At 39.1% G+C, this 18,934-nt stretch overlaps 1 protein-coding gene across 1 annotated transcript; it reads left to right on the plus strand.

The window, feature by feature from the left end:
* Nucleotides 1-13,967: 13,967 nt before the first annotated feature.
* Nucleotides 13,968-18,082, plus strand: LOC306772287 (synapse differentiation-inducing gene protein 1-like; the record flags this gene model as incomplete). The annotated part of the gene is made up of 3 exons (XM_079261708.1): nucleotides 13,968-14,393; nucleotides 17,121-17,258; nucleotides 17,924-18,082. The coding sequence occupies 3 exons, from the start codon at nucleotides 13,968-13,970 to the stop codon at nucleotides 18,080-18,082; spliced, it is 723 nt and encodes a 240-aa protein (XP_079117834.1).
* Between the last annotated feature and the right edge of the window lie 852 nt (nucleotides 18,083-18,934).

Consider the following 18,934-nt stretch of genomic DNA (forward strand, 5'->3'; position numbering starts at 1 on the left):
AATCTCTCTCCTGGCATGTCAGAAAACCTCCAACTCTCAAGCCCCAATGAAATCAGGGAATAGCTGCATAAACTGGCAAAGTGATGCAGCATGCTGTGTAGATGGAGCGAGATATTTAGACTGCATCTCCACTTCCTGGTTGCAGTGATTTTAATTGTTGCCTGATGTAAAGTCATGAGCATGCTATTAAAAGATTGCTCTGAAGATGTTTTACTAGATCCGAGAGTTTTGTAATTAGTTTGTGGAGTTTCCCACACATACCATGACAAACTGAAATGGGACATACTGGATGAAAGGGAACAACAGAAAAATAATGAGCAAAAACCAAGGTCACATTGCAGCCAATCTCTTCAGAGTATCAGAGTTTGTGGGCCAATATATATATAAATGTTAGATTATTATAAAAAATTATTATATGTTATATGATCATTAATAGATTGGCATAGTGGGTAGCTCTGTGGCCTCACAGCAAGAAGGTCACTGGTTTGATCCACCTGGGGCGCTGGGGCGAGGCTTGGACAATGGCCTTTCTGTGTGGAGCTTGCATGTTCTCCCTGTGCATGCATGGGTTCTCTCTGGGTACTCCGGGTTCCTCCCATCGTCCAAAGACATGTATGTTAGGTTAATTGGTTACTCTAAATTGCCCATAGGAGTGAGTGTGAGTGGTTGTTTGTCTCTGTGTGGCCCTGTGATGCACTGGTGAGCTGTCCAGGGTGTACCTCGCCTTTCGCCCAAAGACTGCTGGGATAGGCTCCAGCTTCCCCGCGACCCTACATCAGATTAAGCAGTTAGGGTAATGAATGAATATATATATAATACTGCTTTCTGAGATCTGGAAAACTGGAAAAAAAACAATCCCAGTTGTGCATAGCTTGAAAAATATCATTAAATAAATATCTCCTTTGCTGAGAACGCAAATCCTTCCTACCTTTGATACTATTCTACAAACAACATTCATTATGTTTTTTCTTGATTTCCAAATAAAAAAAAAATATGCTTGACAATTCAAAGAAATGTGGAATTAAAGAAAGTCATTTTTATAAAGGTTTTTGTTTACTTCAGTGTTTGCAACAGTGGAAGACGATCCACAAATATGATGCATGATTCACAAATGTCTTACTATCCACAGATATGTACTTTTGTATACATGAAATGATGCAAACATGTATCATGCTCTCAAAGGATTCTTTTGCAGATGTGTATCTCCTTGTGTCAATCAGGCCTTAAACATTTTTGCATTTCTTTCCATCAGTTTGTGAATTATGTTTGATTTGCAACTTCCCTCTCACCAGCCTCTCTTTGCTCAGTCCTTCTCTGTAATAACACAACTTAACATGAATCTAAAATCTAAAATCAGACTTAAAAAAAGTAGATATACAACTTTGCGCATGCAATGAGTTTGCAGAGAAGGTAAACATTTTGCTTCTGTGGTTTCAAATAATTTAGCTAAATAAAAACTTCAACAGTTTCTGTCCATCTTTCTTATCATAATGTCGTTTCAAGCAATAAAATAGTGTTTTCCATTTAATTTTATTATATCCATGCCTGCGATTGCTGTGTTGTCACACATTTGCTTGCCAGCACATCCTGGCAAGCAAGCCTGCAGTAACAGAACCCCTCACTCTGCCATTAAGTGTTTCTTTTATGTTAGTGTTAGCTCTCTCTGCTGTAACAATCAGCAAAATAGGAAAAGTGCTTCTTGTGAAATAGATCCACTCTCAGCTTCACCTTTTCCATTTTTCCCAGTCTTCTTAGTAACCATGGCTACCTTAGGTTTCACTTTTCACACATACATTGGAGGAAGTCAATGTTTTCAGTTTTGTAATATCTTACTGTAACCTAACATTTTTTTATATGACATGCGGAGGAAACACAACATCAGGCTTCATATGTCAGTTGCATATGTCAGCTATAATTACCTGTTTTTGCACATGTGGTGAAGTGAAGGTTATCTATTTTTAGTCACGATTAAGTTTTTGATGGCCAGGATGGCCTACACTCCAATGGTTTGAGCCAGACTGAGAACCTTTAGCTCCTTTTTGATGATGGTCTGATATGTTTGAGCACCACCATGATAAAGTATTAAACTCTGAAAAAGTTTCAGTGAAACCCAGTATTTCTGGTCCCCAGACGATCAGGCATAAAGGCTTAAGTGATCACTATTTTTCAATGGAAAGCCACAAAATTTGGAACAGAAATTCATTTTTTTGTCTTAGATGACTTGTTGTAACTTTAGTGCTTGAGGTGCAACAGCACACATGCAAAATTGATATTCCAGTGAGCTTTAGCTGCACTTTCTGTTAAGTGCTGCTTAATCTATTTTTATAGTGACCATTGAGTGCAAACCCAAAGGCATAACAAAAAGACGATTAAACCAAAGCCACAAAGAGAACAACACAGCAACTTCTCACAAGACAAAAAGAAAAAAGAGTAGGTAATAAGTGAGTAGTCATTGACTGACTTGCAGTGGAGAGTGTCAAATAAATTATTATGTGTCAGGGCTTGGCCAAAGAAGAGTAAATCCAAGAACTCAGACTTAAAAAATAATACTTTATTCATTCCTCCATTTTTCTTTTTTACTCATGGTCTATACTGTTTGTTCCAGAGTAGGGTTGCAGGGAGGCTGCAGCAGATCCCAGCAACGATGATGGCGAGAGACAGGGTACACCCTGGAAATGTCGCCAGTCCATCTCAGGTCAACACGGAGAGACAAACAGTCACACATTTACTTCATGGGAGATTGCTGCCAAAACTGTTCAGTCAATAATCACTACAGATGCCATTCTAATCCCAAAATACCAAGTATGAGACTTTGAGAAAGAGTGCAAAGCCTTGCAATCATCCACATTTCAATCTTTTCACTCTTTACAAAAGTAATGTCCTGCAATAAACTTCATTAACTCTGAAACAATTCATTCAGGAGTCAGCTGGTTAGCAACACCACACAATACGCAGCAAGTAAAATAATGATGAGCATCACAGATCTTCTGCCAGTTTTTCCTAAAAACATGTTTGTGTTTTTTTGGAAATACTGGTCTAATACTGGAAATAAGTGTTTCTGTTCTTGTTTGTTTGTTTAGTGTTTGTTTAGTTTTTGTTTCAGATTTTTGGTTTTGCTGTTGTGTTGCATTAAATAATGCTGTGTTTGTGTTGATTTTGTGTTTCCTAAAACATGTACTTTAAAAATGTTTTCGCTCAACCTTTGGGTTTTTTTCTTTGCAATACTTGGAGGTTTTCTCTTTCTTGTTTTAGATTTTACTGCTGTGTTTTCTCTGCTGTTGTTGTGCTGCCAAACCTCAGAGGCCACTGTAGATTATGTTATTCTGTAGATGTAAAGAAAAACAAACATTATACCTGGTTCTATGTCACCATTTGCACACCAGTAGGTCAGATGTATGCAAATAAAGTATTAATAAATAGGTAACAGAAGTTGTGGCTTACTCAACACTTTTAAATAACAATAATTATTTGTGTAACATATTCAATCCAAAGTAAAAACATGTTGTTATCCTGTTATATGACCAAACTGTTTCGCAGTCTTACAAATGTCTTAGAAGTCCTTGGATTTTCCAATCAGCTGTTAACCTGAGCATCTCCCTTTTTTCTTCTTTTTTTATTACTTGCTTGCAAACCAGATTCGTGTTTAATGGGACGTTTACTGACAGTTTGCAATGCCACAGTAAAACAGCATGTCCACCTTTGGCTCAATGTCAAGTGGAAACGAGGTCATTATGAAATGAATGAGAGATTAAAGAGAACCTGATTAAATCTCCACCGAGCCATCACTCAGCATAATGAGCACTTCAATAAAATATGGATATGCCAATAAAATATGTATAGTTCCATGAGTCCCTGGTGTTAAACTTATTTAAACTTTGGTGTCATCTATCTCTAGAGTCACATTTAGTTTTCCTTATGAAGTATTAAACGGATGCAACGGTCAGTATCACGTTTTATGTGCGGAGAGGAGTTTAATTAAAGAGGAAAAAACTACACATCTCTTCTGTGGTTTAGCATGTTCTGATTACTCCATTTGTGGTTGTCATGTTCTACTTACATCCTGCGGATAGCCTCTGTTGCTCTCTTGATGACAAGAATAAACAAGACACAGATTGTGGCTTTGAAAGCTGCCTTGAAAGCAGAAAAAAGCTGAAAAACACAAAAACTGCATTTCAATGAATTATGTATAACATGACATATATTATTCAGCCTAACAAGGGAAAGCAATGTCAATTATAGAGCAGACATGTTGTCAAGAATTGTCTTCAGTCCAATCAGCTCATGCAGAAGATTTCATAAATCATTTTTTATAATTAGATCATTTCTTATTTATTGTGATTTCTTTCATAACAGTGATAATGTCATATGATCTGATTCTGCATGGCTTCACATTTGCTTTCCTTCTCTTTCTGTAATTAGGGACGTGAAAATGATCTTCTGGCTAAAACAAAAACATGACCATTGTGTGATGAAGAATATTCAGCATAGTCTATCTTTAGCATCTGTGAATGTTACTCTGATCTTCAGAGGAAAACAGCAATTGTTGTAACAGATGTCTGGTTGTATTATGTTATTTCTTGGAATATATTGGAATCAACTTTCTTCCTATTGATATTCTGACTTCATCCCACAGTCAAAAAACATCAAAATGCATTTTAGGTTAATTATTAAATTTAAAGTGAACCTAAGAGTGATTGTGGGTGTGTATGGCAATGTGTTTCTATGTTTGCCATGGGATAGAGTCCAGGCCGCCATGACCTTGTATTGATTGAGTGTAGAAAATTAATACAAAAAAAAAGAACTTGACATGTTTCCAAAGATGCCAGTCTATTAAAACAGTTGCATAGAAGTTTGCATTTGATAGAAAGAGAGAGATATTTAATAGATTCTGCAAGAAACAGTACTTACTGAACCCACAAAAGAGTATGTTCCCGTTTACTTACAGAACCACATTGTCATCTATCCAGCCTTGTTCTATAGTTACATAATCCATTTCAGAGTAGCCTTAGCCTATCCCACTTGCTATAAAACAAGTGGTGGGGTACAAATACACACATTTTTGGAATGTGGGAGGAAGTGAGCATTGATTTAAGTCCAGTAAGACAACAATGTTAACCACCACACCACCCTGCTGCCCGTACATTCGTCTCAAATTCAAAATAAAGGCTTTAGCTATTTTCAATTAGTATGAGGTTTAAAATACTGTTGGAATCAGAAATAACATTACCCTAGAGGGGGTAAGCCAAAACATCACTTCCTTCCTTACACCTCTGCAGGGTAGTGCCAGGTTACTACAGCAGCCAAAAGGGGACAAACCTCCACTGAAGAGCCAGTCATTCTTATATTTGTGGCAACCATCACTCTAGGGTTGATGGAGGATATTTACTTAGCGACAATTCGCAATTTGAGTCATTAGATGTCAACACAATCCACACAAAAAACAGTTTAAGTAAACAGTGTCCAGTATACATATATATATATATATATATATATATATATATATATATATATATATATATATATATATATATATATATATATATATATATATATATATATACATAGGTAAAAAAAAACCCAAAAAAAAAAAAACAAGACAAAACAAAACAAACAAACTTATATAAATAAAAAATTACCCATAATTATTGTAATTCAGTCTGATTGTAGAAACATTGTGGCACCAGCCTGGACATTAGTGTTCGTCTCCTAGGTTTAATAAGGTGATTTGTGGGGATGCTAATCCTCTGATCTACCAAGAGATGATACAAACTGATCTGATGACAGAATAGAATAAATAAGCTGGTTCGGCTGAAAACATTCAGAGTTCACAAAACAAACAAAAAAAGGGTGAAAAAAAAATAGAGAGTTCCAGTTTTTTTGTTTTGTTATTGTTTTTATGGTGTTGCTTGTGCCCTGTGATGGACTGGTAACCTGTCCAGGGAGTACCCTACCTTTCGCCCAAAGACTGCTGGGATAGGCTCCAGCTTCCCTGCAACCCTTCATTAGATTAAGTGGCTAGGATAATGAATGAATGAATGAATGAATTATGTTGCTTGTCTGCATGTTGTTGCCACAAGACAACATTAATAGAAGCACATGTATGATGAAGTCACGACAATTCATAACAGTGAACACAAGTTACACCTTGCAGATTTAGTCACTTATAATGAAAAAGTGGATCAGGAAACTGGGAAACTGGGAAAAAAATAACTTGCCCAGCATCATATGATGTAAATGCACTCCAAGTACAATACCACAGTTTAACAGGATTTATAATTAAACTCATCCACTTTCATCTGTGGACCATCACACCTGTTGTTAGAAGACTTGGTCGACCTTATCAGCTTGCATTCAGTCTTTTCGCATTTCTTTTTAGATCATTAGTCTGTGGCAGCAGACAGCCATTCAGCGATGGATGACCAAAGTGATATAGTAGAGGAAAGTGGCCATTTAAAGAGCCTTGGACCAGAGAGCTCGAATGTATGAGCAGTTACAGATTCTCATTTTTCTTCATCTTAGATCCTGATGGTCCTTATACCCCTCCCAGGGATTACACATGCATTGATTCCTTTAAAAGGCTGTCACAGTAAACACATATCCTGTGGAGCGGTGTTCAGATACCGCTGAGACAGAAAATGATTGTGTGGCAGAGCATCATAGATTTCTGGCAGGCTGTAATTATGGCCAGATTGGTGTTCTTATGTTGAAACAAGACACAAATCCTATGCATGTACATGAGAGATATTTGCAAATCAAAGGCAGAACAAACCCAACAAACAAGTAGCCCTCGGTGACCTTTTGACACCCACTGAAATCCCAGGGTGATATTGTTCATTAGCCAGAACGTTGGCCAATGTGACACTGTGCGCTGAAAATAGCTTTTTAAATAAGGGCACCCACAGCAGCCTGCCAGGGTTCAGATAATAAACCCACCTGAAATCACAGTCCTGAGGGGAACATTAAAAAGGAATATTATGCAGAGTGTTAGGAAAATCATTCCAGCCTGAGTTTTACAGTCGTGACATAAAGCTGTTGTATGAAATAAAATGATTACACTTCTTGTTTTGTCTTTCGAACACATTAGATAAAATAAAAAGATGTAATCTAGAACAGTTATTACATCAGCATTTTAGTTTTATTGTTCACAGAGCTCCAAATGTTTTTTTCACAAAGTACAGAAATACACAGATAAAGTGTTTGTGTAGAAGCCGTATCTCCTCAGACATAGAACATGCCAAGGCAAAAACTGTTAACAGATAAGAGCGTCAGCGCTACAGTGGTGTTCAGGCATGCATGAGTAATATCCCAATGCTCATTTGACTTGAACAGAATGACAAACTATGAAAATAACACTTACATCATTTTTAGAAGCATGCCTGATTGTGTCCACTTTACGAATGCAAGTCACTTGAACTTCTTTTTTCATTTGTTTTTGTCCCTACAAATGAAGTAAATATCTGATAAGCTCCAGTGTCACAAAAACACAACCAACGTCAGGCGATGGGAAGATGATGGAGTCAGCTCATATGAGTGATACAACCATGTGAGGTCCTTTTTTGTTTGTTTATTTGTTTTTGTTCAATTGAATAGGATAAGTGTCCAAAATCGCTACGTATTCAGAGTAAGCTTTTCTTTTCAACCACAAGTTTTCCTTTTGTATTTTAGTGTTGTCAGCACAACAGGGGCTTTAAGAGCTAAAGATCAAGTGCTTAGGATATAAACACAAATGTGGATGGACTGTATCAAAATAATGAACAGCTCCAAAAAGGAAATTAAAAAGTTTGTTGGGTGACAGATTTGAGAGAAACTGCAGAATTGACGGACACATTGTATATAACTCCGAATGATTCCCTTCAGCATTTTGACCAAATCTTGTTAGTAAAAAATGCATCCAGCTCAGTAAACAAAAAAAATTATTTATCAAATAAGAGTTCAGGTTTACCCTTCAGTCAGTTCTGGTTTATGTGTGCAGGTCATTGGTTTTGAGGCGGTGCCTGAGGGTGCAGTGACAGGTGCAAACTCCAGGTAACTGACATGATGTAGTCAGACAGGGCGATGAGTCACCACAGCCCTGAGCAAACTCCCATGCTTTAACCTGCAGCAGCAGCAGCAGCTCCTCAGCGATTACCTATTTATAACCCTTCCACAGCAGTCCCAAAACCAGTGGCAGACGGAGGTATCCATCTTCATCTGAGCTCTGTTTAGCTCAGAAGCCTATTAAATGCTAAATTCTCCTTGGTTTCATTGATGGTTTAATAGGTGTGCAATGTATATATGTCTAATATCTAATACAAATCAAACTCATAACAATTTTCCAACACATAGGCTTAATGGGAGATCTTAAAGTCTAAAGGTTTAACATATGCAGTCTGCTCCCGTGACATGTCAGAGACAGGTTCTTAGTTGCACACATAATTGGCATGTCTTGCTATTGGGCTGATAGGATGGAGTGTGCATAGTAACACATGCCGGCAAGAGATACAGCACGCTGTCATGCCTGACTGACTCATCACCTGCCGTACCTGCAAACACACTCAACGGGATTAACAGCAAGTTGTTCATTATAGCTCTGATAATATTCCAAATGCTAATCCTCGAAAGCATTCTTTCATTAAAAGACAAAGAAAGACAAATATTCTGAAATGCCTGTAAATAGGGACGCGGTTTTTGCTTATAGATAAATAAAACAAACATAATGAAATTATGATTTCATGATTGATATATATCTATTCTTTTTTTTCTTTCCTGTTACTGTCAGGACTTCTGGCACAGCATCAGTTTGTTACAGATAATCTATCATATTAATGATCCTGCAGGCCACTTCATTATTCACAATGAAGCAACTCAGCTGTCCAAATAAATTATCATTGGTGTTTCATTAATGGAACTTTTCAGATCTCTCCATGGAGAATGTCATTAATCTGCACACAGTATCTCAGTGGAGTGGGTTACTGTACCACTGCCAGCCGTCAGTGACAATGACTAACTTCTAACTGACCCGGTTCACTTTCTCTCCATTGTAGGAAGTCCTGTCATGATTGACATGACCTACTGCACCTCCACAGTGGCTATCTGGCAATTTGCACACTTTGCATTTTTTCATGCACTACTGGAGGGAGATGTGCTTGCAGGTGAAGGGTAGAGCCACAAAGTGGCATTCTGTCTGAAATTGCAGACAACAAACTTTGCCCCTTCCCCTCCTGATGGAGCACTTTCAGCTAATTCGACATATAATGCATTTGTGTGTTAGAGAACAGCAAATACGAAAGCGCCTGCTGGTCTCTTGGGACTCAGAACATCTATTTTCCCAGTACTGGCACGCAGATGTGGGCTGATGTCCAGACCCGTATTGCTTATATTCTCATTGAACATTTGTAGAGGGACCTTGAAAAGTCCCAGTGTAACTTTCTAACACTTAACTGAAATTGCCTCTCATAATGCTGGCATTCACTGGCTGTTATGTTTTTCATAATGACAACCTACTGTAGGTTCTCATAATTTTCTCTGGATGTAAGAGGGTAATAAATTAATTTAATTTTGTCATTGTACACTACAATCATTTATTGTAAAATTTCTAAAGAATAATTTTGCAGGTTGCTGATTCTACAACTTTAAGGTAAATAAACAGAGCCTTTAAAGATAGCCTTCATCACAATTCAGCTTTATTTGCTGATTTTCAAAGAAAACGCAGCTGTCTTGAAGTTGAACTATTTATTTTATTTTTGCAACCACTAATTTAGTTTGTCTTGTATTTCCTGGTGTTCCTTCGTGAGATTGAAGTCTTTAGGGGTGACTTTCTGTTCTTTCATTTGGAAACTTGCAGCATGCCTCTAGGTCTGAAAGACACTCCTCTGTTCCTACCAAAACCTTTGTCCGTATGCCAAGCCTCCACCGGTTTCTGCACCTGAGTCTCACGCTGCAGGGATTGAAGCCCCACTGTTTTCTGCAAAGTGACCTGCTTGGCCAAATGGATGAGCTCCTTGTGCAGCACCGGATGTCTGCAATACATACCAGAAGCAGAAATTGGTTTATAGTTGCACAGCAAATAACAAGAGAACAAACATTTCACAAAAGCATAGAGCCTTGTGTTTAATTTTCACTTGTAGGATTTCTTGAGAGAATAAAAAAGAAAGATAGTAAAGCTGGCTTCTCAAGAGGAATTTGGCATCTGAAAGAAATGTTTATTCTCCAGCTTTAAATATGTGGGAAATCAGGTTTTCAGTTACTTATTACATTTGTTGGCCACATTAGGATGCTTGGGGAGCTTAAACCACTTAATTCCACAGTAAAACAAAAACAATCACAACTAAAGTAACAAGGCAAGCAATAGGTCTTTATTTCTAGCAGATTTATTGTATTTTCCTTTATTTATTCGTCCCATGTGCCTTTGCAGATTTTAAGATGCTCCATTGGCAAATGTTTTTCTGAGGCGTTTCATCAAACAGAAAATATGGTAGCATGTGGGAAAAGCTTCTTAACCTCCCCCACCCACCTCCAACCTTTCTTTCTGTGTAAAAGCCATTGAGGGCAGATCAAATTAAGTGGTTTGATACTTTCTCTGCCAATCCGATTAGGCTGATTAATTCCCAAAAGTGTTTAAATGATTAAAGCCTGTTAATGGGCCAGCAGGAAAATGCATGGTGTCAGAATTGGCCGTGATATCAAACTGTAGGTGCAGAGAAATCAATACAAAAGGTAAGAGTAAAAAAAGGGCTCTGCTTTAGTTTTACTGTAAGTTGATTCGTGCTGCAAATTAAGTCCCAGCAATCTTTTTGCTTCTCAATATTTGAGGTCTCTGAAGAGAAAAAATGCCTGACAAATAGTGCATCTGCTACATAGTGAGACGGTGCCTAAATATAGAGTGGAAAATGGAGCAGAAGAAAGGGGCACAGCGAGAACCATAAATATTCACAGTCCATCTAGAAAACATTTGGTCTTAGGAAGGATCTTGTGTTTCCATAGACTATATGTGGTACCACTTAGCTCTACTGGGTTTTGGACTCAGATGCCTCTGGTTGTGGACACAAATCTTCATCAGAAAATATTTCTCTGTAATCCTTTTACAAAGTCTAATAGGTGGAGAGAAATAAAGAAGAGGAAGATTAATGATTACAGATTCTACTCCTTTTTCCACACTTCCCACTTTCACCTCCTCCTCTAATATACTTGTCTCCTGAGGAAATGGTATCCATCATGGAAGACGGTTTGGATGTTATGCCACGTCGCCTCCTGCATGTGAACACAAGGTGACACAGGAAGCGGCGCAGCTCGTGCCGCACCGAGTCTTATAAATGCAGCTCCATGTTCTCCCCATAAAGTGTCCATCAGTACCTTAATGCATCTCCCAGTGAAAGTGACAGAGCCTGGGCTTGCACATTATTAACTCCAGACATTTTTATGAGCCTGTGGAATAGAGTGCTCCTTCTGAATAAGATATGTGTCCAGTGTTCAGTGATTGTAAATCAGTCTTTTGGAGTTTGTGGCATATAGCATCACCATATTTAAAGATGGTTTTTAGTACATATAAAGCACAGAATGTATCCCTTTGAAGGCTTTTTTTTTAATGGTCCAAACGCTTTTAGCCCAATTTTCCTGAGTGCAGTCTGCTGTGTTGCCCATTTTCAGTATTGTCATTATGTAAACAGTATTTACAACTATAATTTGCACCATGTAAACATTAGTGAGCTCAACAGGGAGGGTTGAGTAGCATCCAAATTGTCAGGCTAATGATAAATGCATGGGATTTGTTTAAAATATGCATTAAATATAAATGTGCAGTGCATTTATTGGTGGCTTAATCCAGTTTGGAACCAGCTGAGAGCCATTCACGTTGAAATCATAAGAGAAGACGGGGATTCCTTAAATACATGCAATCTGTGTGGTTTCTGTGCTGTGTTTTCCCTAGACTTAGTGGGCGTTCTCAGTGGGGAAGAATAACACTTAAACAGATTGTGAAAGGAAAAAGCAACACAAATATGTCATCTCACAAATCATGACTCTTCAAGCCACTCACGTGACCTGAAACATATTTCAATGAAACTCTCGAGCGGAGCCTGATTTCCATAAAACTCTCTTGGGTGCTGGGGATGCGTAAAAAAAAGAAAAAAATACATCCCTGTCAGCACGTGAGGCACTGAATGGAGGAAGAAGAGTTTTGAAATGCCAACTGTGGCCGACACCAGAGTTTATAGCGCGCCACAAACAGCCAATCAGTTAGCTGGAGTCAGTCAGTCAGGCTCTGCCCGAGTTGTTTGGAGCTCAGTGAGATAAACTGTGCGTAAAATCCACCTGCCAGACGCAGCAGCGCGGTGGTGCCATGGGATGCGAGACTCAGCGAGCAAAGTCCACTCTTATGCACACGGAGTAACTGAATTTTATAGACGGATGCCGTCTGTTGTGCTGCGATGGCAGATTTCCCAAAATTGATCATGTGAAGCAGGATGGTGGGTCCGTCCTCTCCTCTCCATCGACTCAGTTGCGCCGAGGAACGATGCTAAGCAAACCAACAGAACGCTTTACATCTACAGGTAAGATTGTTTTCTTTTACTGTCGTAAATATTAGTTTGTTGTAAGTGAAAAGATTTCGGCATTACGCACAAATGCATAAATAATGAACTAATGTGAAAATTTGCTCCAAGATTTGGAAATATGAGTTTTGCAGCTCAATGGGAAACAATGTGATGGCACCAAAATAGGGAACAAATTACAGATTTTTTTTTGTTGTGCGTGTGTTTTTAGACAGCAAGGGGGAGAAAGAGAATGAACTGCAGTGCCCTAAACAGAGAGAAACAGAAGATAGAGACAGAAAATAACCCTGGTCATAAATAACAGAGGAATCAAAGCACACACTCATATGTGCTAAGTGCGCTTCTTGTGTCAGATTACTTATTTGTGAAATTTGGATGCGATTTTCTTTGTCTAATGTAGTGTGTAATGGAATTCCCCGTTATCTGGAGTGCAGCTATGCCTCAGAAGCATAAGAGAATGGACATAGTGGAGAAGATCTTGTGTGTGAGAGAGTGTATGTGTGTGGGCTCAGACACGGCTACTGGCCCACATTAGTCATGCTTCTCCTCAGCAAACAACTGTGAAATCCGTCTCCATGAGCTTTTGTCCTCGTGGGGTCAGAAGTTCTAAAGATCTATTATAGATCTTCAGGTCAATTTAACTCCTGTATCTACTCTTTCCTTTGTATTTTTATCTGAGAAAACTGGAATTACTTTAAATTTAATTCTGAAGTGTAATACAGCTGCCTCCGTGGATATTATCTAATTTGATTATTAGTCAGGGGGAATGAAATGAATTTGCTAGAATAAGTCATCATGAACTTGAAGAAATGGACTCCTTGTGCTGGATTTGTAATACAAAATATCACATTTGCTCACTCTAATGTGGACATTTTTACATCGCACAGCCACTTACTGGCAGATTTGTTGGCTTAGTGACTGATTCTCCTGTCCTTTTTAAAAAATATATTTTCTACATAGACTGTGATCACAATTTATACACTGGATTTAAATCAGGATGATTCAAGGCCGGTTGAGAGACCAGACAACAGCACTTCTCCAGGTTAGGCAGCCATGGCATGCATGGAAGATTTTTCTTTTATCTAGGAGTTGATATGAAACTAGGGATGTAAGGTGCAACAGTTGAACATGCTGCAGATGGTGATTTCATGGCTAATCGACTGAGAGCTTGGGAGAAGGATCCGTGACTGCCAAACAAAATTAAATATGTCCAATAATGAAATTCTATTTGATATTATTAGAGATAGTCCTGTTTTTTTCTTTTTTCAACAAATTACATTTTCATGCACTTTGAGCCAAGAATATGCTATGCTTTAAAAATTTCTTTGTTTTCTAACCTTACTGTAACTCCAAGTTTTGTTTTTTCCAGCAACCAAATTGCCAGATAATCTTTGGACTCCACCTTTTGATACACTCGACGTTTGAACCAACCCTGAAGCAATGGAGAGCCTCAGTGAGCTCCAAAATCCCCTATTGGACAAAACTAGCAGACATGTAGTCCAAAATGACTACCAGGGTTACCAGTGTGACTACCCAACCCAGCCTTATCAAGACAGTCTAATTGGCTACTACTACACAGGAACCAGTGGCAAGCATAAGACTCAACAGTTCTTGGATGCGGCGTCTCTTCATCTAGCAGTGGAGGCCTTCTACCGACCCAACTTCATCCTGTTTAAGGATGACGTCAGTCTTCACAGCAAGGATTCAAAGAGTGAGAGCTTTGAAACCACTTTCACAGAGAATAAGGATGCCGTGTCAGATGGAGTTTCAACAGAAAACGCTGGAGACCGAACACAAGGAGAGAAGGATGTAAAGATCCAGACTGTGTCATATGACGTGGAGGAGGAGCAAGGTCCTGAGTATGAGGTCAGAGGTCACACAAAATAAAAATTGATTATTTTTACAGATTATACATTGAGATTGTATGTATTGTAGCTGTGTACAGGTTTACTTGCATTGATTTAACTAGAAGTATGTGTTTTCACAAATATTACTAAACCACATATTTAAAGAGCAAGTTGATGCAAGTGAGGAATAGTTTGCAGCGTTTGACATGAACCTGGATGAATATCAGCACTTACCTGTAATTGTTGGGGTCATCTTTCAGCAGAAAATGAGTCATGGTGTATAGACTGGTGAAATAGTTATTACTCAATTTGCTGTTCTAATAAACTGCCAGAGTGATTCACTCTAATTTCTCACTCCTCTCTTTAAAAAAAAATAGTCTTGCTTGGGGGTAGCTTTTTGAATTTAATTTCTAAGAAATTACATATCTGATTTCATCAGACAAGACTATTGGTCTGCTAGGACTTTACCTACACCTTCTAAGGAAACTCTAAAGAAAAAAAGCAAAGACAGTTATGTCCTTTCTGAAGCAGTGAAAATCTAATTTCAGTCAGACGTTCATGAAACACCCAGGGCCCTGAGCTGGCAGAGGAAGAAGTATAGCACCCTCGCTGCGCTGATGATCGCTCCCGCTCCTGTCACTCGGAGGCCTGGCAGATTGATAGAGACATTGAAGAAAGCTCCATTAATGCCATAAGTGATGTCCTGCTTTGAGGGTATTAAGCAGGACTCAACTGATGCATGATGTCTTAGCAGGTGAGCCTGGAGCTAAAGTTATGCTATGCCAATTCAAAAGAGCAAATGAACCTGGAGAAGAGAGCTCAAGTGAAAAGAAAAGTTGGGTTTTTATCTGAAATATTCAGACCTGATTTTTTTCTTTTATTCTGTCTGCTCTTACATCCTTCTGTGATAAGATTTATGTGTTTTATAAATAATAAAAACGCATACAATTCCAGTGTCAAGTGCTGATGAATGGCACCAAGTTGTGAGGAATTCCACAGCTGTGGGGTTAAAAGTAAAATAAACAGAGCAAAGCTCAGTGAGGCATCATCCACACCCTGAATATCCAGGAAATAGTCTATGGCAGGGTGAATTTTGTGTTTATATTTGCCTGCTGCAGCAACCATAATTTATCACAAGCAGCAGAACAGGAAACAATGAAATTCCACAACTTGGTTTGTTAATACATTTTTGGACCCGTGTCACAGAAAAGACATAAATTGCAGGTATTGAAGTTGCAAGACCCTGTGTGTGATGCCATTGTGACTGCCACGACTTGCGGAGTGCATGGGTCTGTGTGTGCAATGCTGTTGAGTCAACTATCCCCTCCAGATGGTAACAAGGCCTTAGAGAGAGCTGTGACAGGGTTGTTAAGGCACTGTGCCTCGGTGGAGCCCCATCAGTTATACAGACAGACCAGACGAGGAATGCATCCCCAGCCGGGCGGACTCAGTGTCAGGCAGGTTGTCAGCAGGACTGAATGCACCAGTCACTCAGGTCCGTTATCAGGTCTTGCTACAAAGATAACAAGAGATTACTCCTGTTTGTGCTCACCAGTTTATGTATGTGTTGTCAGATTATGCGGTTACGAACAGCTGCAGCTTACTCGGCTGTCCAGGTGGACAGTATTCATAAAGCAGATAACAGGAAGCTTCATAATCTTTTCTTGGCTGTGGTTACTGTTTGTTAACTGTTTGGTAATTCCACACTCCATCCTCCATTTCCTTACAATATATAAGTAATGTTTCCTAAACCTAAACTCTCCTAAAATAGCTTAAACTGACTATGTCCGATACTGCAGTTTTGTTAGATCAAAAAAACATTGTGAACATGTTTAAAGCTGTGTTTCTTTACACACTTGAATGGTTCTTCTCTTCCTGCTCGCTTCCTTGACTGTTCTTTAATTACCTGTAAAATGGTCGGCTGAGGTCATGCCTTACATATCGATTTCTGTTTTGTACTTTCTTTTTCCCTGCTTTGATCGATCCTTGAAGCCAGCAAGACTAACAAATGAAGGCTGCTCCTTATGGGGGCTATTTATTCAGGCAGACATCCTCTTGGTCTCCAGGACAGCTGAGAGAAGTATGGCCACCTTCTCTTTGAAAGGTCACACACACAGTCACATCGCTATCCTTGCTGCAGGCACCATGGGCCTATGTAGTTTGAGTGGCATTCAAATCTATCATTCATTAGCTTGCTCAGCCCCTGTGGCCTTCAGTTTTTAGCATCAAGTCACAGCATTGCAAGTCTGTTGAACACACCCTGCCTTTTAAGACGTTGTTGTATTAAGAGAAGATGGTGGAGGTCTCTCAGGCTGGGAAAGCAATTTAGCACATAAATGACACTGTCTTCTTGCTGTTTCTCCTGTCACCTCGCAATGATGGAACAATCCGTTAATCCTGCGTTATCTGTCATGCCGCTCATGGGTGTTGACAGAGGCACCAAATCCTCTCTGACTGGCTGAGCACATGTTGTCCTGGTTGGTTGTGGAAACAAGGGCACATATCCTCGCCTAAATGGGGGGATGGCGTGCACAAGCTGTCAATCTACTCTACTCTGAAGATGTTCAAAGTACGTCTGACTATTAACATGTCAGTCTTACTTTTCTGGATCGCACGTGTCATTCTCAAGATCACCACTGTCACGTTTCGCCTCAGTTTACAATGTTTCCCCAAAATATACCATACATAGTATCATCCACTGCTTTTCAGGCACCTAATTAGTTTCTATAAACCTCCTGTCTTTCAGAGTGACAGCTCCAGTGACAGTGAGAGTGAGGACAACTTCATCGTGCTGCCCCCTCGGGACTATTTGGGTCTGGCCATCTTCTCCATGCTCTGCTGTTTCTGGCCCTTGGGCATCTTTGCCTTTTACTACTCTCACAAGGTAAAGTGCCCAAAGATTTCAAGCCTATCATTAATTACGATTACACTGCATTCTATTTAAGGTCAGCAAGCACAAGCACTCAGACAGGTGCTACCACAGCCAATTTTACACCTCGTGACCCTATCTGCAGTTTTTTCAGATCACTGACTGCTTACATTCAGCAGGTTTGGTCTGCTTGTCACTGATCTGTGAACGAAAAAACCATTACCACTGAGATTTTAATGTACTGTGCTCTGTGTGAGCACTGACATATAAGTGACTAAGACCTGATTTGTGAATATAGTAATACATTTGATTAGTCTAATGTCAGTATCTTAGTGTTTCAACGCCATTAGTTTCAGGCCCTCCAAGCTCCAAAAAAAGAATATCTGAGTTGGCTTGCAACATCTTTTATAATAATTGCAGAGAAAATTACACCGGAAGAAAAAATAATGTGTCAGAAGATTAAATAAAGGCTAGCCTCATTTTTTGATAGGAAACCAAAACACCCAAACAACACATTTGTCACTGTCAGAGGCATAATGACCTAATTGCCATGGTAACTAATGGCTCCCTGAGAGCATTTCTTGTTTTTTCTCTTTTAACTGTGGCTTAACACCTACTCATACACTCTGTGCTGATGAGTAACACACTGGCTCATTTCATTCTCTGCTTTGTTTTGTCAGACTGGCAAGGCCATTGCTAAGGGAGACTTCTCCAGAGCAGGCATGAGCTCCAGAAGAGCCCTATTCCTGGCTGCACTGTCCATTACCATTGGAACAGGGATGTACGTGGGGGTTGTTGTTGCCCTCATAGCTTACCTGTCCAAGCCTGGACATGTATAGCACTGGGACCAATTGCTTGGAGGGAAATAGAGGAAAAGAGGAAGCAATACGAGAGGAAGGAAAAAACATGGACAGATATCTTTGCCTCTCATTAATGTGTGTGGCTGCAGATGTCTAGCTTGCTGCAAAGAGATGTCTGCACAACTAGGACTAAACCAGAGAGAGTAAAAGGAGAAAGCATTGTGTGTGGATGAAGTATCACTTTACCCACATATTGATCCAGACGGAATCTTTATTTCTGGCATGCAGTGCTCAGGCCAGAGTATTCTACTAGAGGAAGATTCTGTACTTCTATAAAAAGAATCTCATAGAAGTAAAAAAACTACCTACCTTTTTTCACATCAGTCATTAACATCTTTACTTGAGCTTTACAACAGGAGTTTTTTCTGTCCATAATATAGCACATTGTTTCTTACAAACCTTGTACATAAATTTCTTGGAAAAACAGTCTGTTATTATGTAATTGTCCGTTGAAAAAATTGACCAGAAAGTGATTCAGTCGATGCGACCTCTGACAGAAAAGACAAAGCTACTTAGCAGTGGACATGAGGGTTGTTGTTGTCTATTGTGTACTGTACATCTAGTAAATAAATATATATTTGGCATGTACAATGAAACTCTTTACCATCCTCTTCATTGCTTTGTTTGTTGGCTTTTTAGGTCTGTTGTAGAGCTCTAGGGGATAAATTGCAACACAAGTAAAAAAAAAAAAAAAAACAAAAACAAAGGTATAATTTGACTTAAAAACAAGCAAAAAAGAGATGTGTGAAATTACGTAACTACTAAGTCATGGGGGTGAAGATCCTATTGCCCCTAATCCAAATGATTTTAGACATTTTAAATTGCTATGTG

Source organism: Telmatherina bonti (genome assembly GCF_933228915.1).
Source record: "Telmatherina bonti genome assembly, chromosome: 22".
NCBI classification, from domain to species: domain Eukaryota; kingdom Metazoa; phylum Chordata; class Actinopteri; order Atheriniformes; family Telmatherinidae; genus Telmatherina; species Telmatherina bonti.